Source organism: Capsicum annuum, unplaced genomic scaffold (assembly GCF_002878395.1).
Source record: "Capsicum annuum cultivar UCD-10X-F1 unplaced genomic scaffold, UCD10Xv1.1 ctg78239, whole genome shotgun sequence".
NCBI classification, from domain to species: domain Eukaryota; kingdom Viridiplantae; phylum Streptophyta; class Magnoliopsida; order Solanales; family Solanaceae; genus Capsicum; species Capsicum annuum.
The window spans coordinates 1-3,000 of NW_025888712.1; the positions used below are offsets into that span (position 1 = coordinate 1).

General features: G+C 38.8%; 1 protein-coding gene across 1 annotated transcript; it reads right to left on the reverse strand.

Moving 5' to 3' along the window:
- Nucleotides 1-1,719: 1,719 nt before the first annotated feature.
- LOC124894904 (profilin-1-like) lies at nt 1,720-2,522 on the reverse strand (the record flags this gene model as incomplete). The annotated part of the gene is given in 3 exon segments (XM_047405402.1): nt 1,720-1,995; nt 2,087-2,228; nt 2,385-2,522. Coding segments are annotated over 2 exon segments (273 nt in total), but the record flags the coding sequence as incomplete, so codon positions are not given.
- Nucleotides 2,523-3,000: the final 478 nt, after the last annotated feature.

Here is a 3,000-nt window from a genome sequence, read left to right on the forward strand (position 1 = left end):
CTTGTTTCGAGCCTGATAACCTTGCATCGCATGCATCTTACGCGTTCAACAATTATTACCAGCAAAATGGTGCTACTGACATCGCTTGCAGTTTTGGAGGAGTCGGCGTTAGAACAAACAAGAATCCAAGTATGTACATAGACCACTCATCTTATTCTCTTCCTTTAATGCATGTATATACCATGTTCAACGTAGACCGAGTAGTATTAGATCTTGTAAATGTAGAATTCCATAGTAGCTCATGTTAGTCGAAACATAATAAGTCGAAACTAGCTCATGTTAGTTCAGTGTCAATTGTTAGTATAGTCCATATGCTATATAAGTTCAGAAGCTACAATGTCTATTTTCTGCAGTTACCTGGATGTTGTCGGTATGTAGACAGACATCAAACAGCCTCCTCTTGTAGTTGAGTGATATCAACAACTTTATTTTGACGACGCTCCTATGTCTGACTGTTCTTTTCCATTTCAGGTTATGACAACTGCCTCTACGCAACGGCTGGGTATGTACATCTAACTAGATCATTCTTCAACTGCACACACTAGTGTATCCTCTTCTTCTGATTGTAATGTTTTTCGTCTTCTGGTTTTGAATCTCATAGGGGTAAAAAAGCTATCGCTAGTAATACAACGGCTACTCCTTCCAAGACATCATCGTCATCCCCTCAAAGGAGTTACCGGTGGACTCAACATCTACTCATGGCTTTTCCTTTGTTCCTCCTCGTACCCTTCTGAACATGTCTCGGGTGAATAGAACGAAGATTATTCCGTAAAAGCAGTATAATTGCTCCCTTGAGATCAGGGCTACAAATATTGCTCTTCTCAAATGGGTTTGGGTTATTGATGCAGCTACTATATATACTGCACAAATTTTGTATGATATCCGAAGTAGAGATCCTTTGTAGATGTAAAATAGAAGAAAATTTCAGTCTATCAAACAATGGAGAAACATTTGTAATCCTATTTTGTTGATTCATTGTCTAGAAAACTTGGCACTAAATTCATTTTTAGTGAATCCTTTTCATATATAGTATTGAAAAGACTTAAGATCATGGAAGTTTGTCTGATTTTTGGCATATCAACAACAATATACCCAATGTAATCCGACAAGACGTGCGGGGACAATATAACCAATGTAATCCGACAAGACGTGCGGGGTCTAAGAGTAGAGTGTGTACATAAGCCTTACCCCTAACTCACAGAGGTGTGTGAGTAGCGCATATCAAATAGGAGAGTAATCTATGTTGCACGGAGTCGTCAAAAATGTCAATGAGCGCATGTCTAATTCACCAAAATTAGTGTATTTTTGAAGAATTCGACACGAGTGCAACATTAAAAATGAATAGTCTGCGCAACTTAGGGAGATATAACAAAACACCAGAGCACACATTCCTAAGACTCGCTTGTTTGGGACTGAGATGTAGTTGCTTGGTTTGAAATTCATACTTCAAGATATGTTGTTCTTCAAATTTAGTTGTGTGTGTGGGGTGTGGGGGGCATCCGATACAAAACATGAAGAGGAGCCTTGGAGTAACTGGTAAAATTGTTGATGTGACCAGGAGGTCACGGGTTCAAGCTTTGAAAACAACCTCTGGCAGAAATGCAAGATAAGACTACTGTGGGGCCCTTCCTCGGACACTGCGCATAGCGATAGCTTTAGTGCACCGGGCTGCCCTTTTTTGAATACAAAACATACATAGAAACAGAAGCATTTCAAATGTTTGAAAGATAAAATCCATGAGCTGTATATTACACAAACCAAATGTTGTGCAAAGTGAAATCCATTTTTAGGTACCAACAACCATTCCACTCTCAAAAATAATCTGAGGGCCTCACTTGAAAATAATTTAAAGCAATTCTTGCAAAATCAAAATACAAAAGATAAAAACTGTTTGAATCCAGAAAGAAGTCATATCTACCACTTCCCAACTCTTGATGAGTATCCATCATAAGCAAACAACCACAATCTTCAATACAAACATATCGAACGGAGATTCTGCAACCATTTCAAAGGAGAGGCAAGTAATTAGGAAGTCGATCTCGTGGGAAGAGTATCGAAGGAAATCGCGAAGGTGGACAACACTTACCAGTAAATTAATAACCTTGATCGTAGAGATAATCGCCAAGCCTCTCAACAACCAGGTTACACTGACCAGGAGTCATTGGTTCATCATAGATACCAATGAGTAGAGCCTGATTAGTCTTTTTTATGGTAATACCGCCCGGTCCCTGAACACAAATTCGATTCAGTTCAATTACTCTCCAAATAAGTATAAAACTTTCCACAACTTTCTGAAATGTAGGAAATCGTCTAGTCGCATTCTGCTCACAACCTTATTGTCGGCAGTTTCTTTCAACAAGATTATGAATGTACGTAAGAGATACCTTCTTTCCTCGAATGACAACCCCTGCTTCCCCTTGAATGACCATGTACTTTGAGCCACCGAGATGCAGACCAGTTGGAGCAAGTGAACCGGGCTCATTAAAATCATTCAGGATGGCATCAATCTCTGCAGGTTTGAACTACAACAACATGGATATCGATAAGTTGCAAAGTCTTTCACAAAGAGTCAAGATCACAAAATTAGAAGGCAAACATATTCATAAACTCCTCCCCAGACCCCACTGTGGGAATACACTGGGTTTGTTGTTGTTGTAAACATATTCATAAACAACTTGCAATTGACTATAAAAAAACGTTCTTGTTGTTGACAGCATTAGTGTATCAAGATCAAGTCTCATCCCACATTCCTCAATAGTTCTTCGGTAGAACTCAACACTACACTGCCTTTATTTGAAACCATTCTCAATCAGTCATTTCGTTAGATCTACTTATCAAGATCAAGACTTTACACATTTCTCAGTAGTTCATCGGTGGAACTCAACATTGCGTTAATTCAAAACCATTTTCAATCAATCATTTCGTCAGTCCAAGCTAGTCAAAATCAAATATATCAATCCTCCATATCGATTCCTACCATCTACTTATCAAGAACAAGTC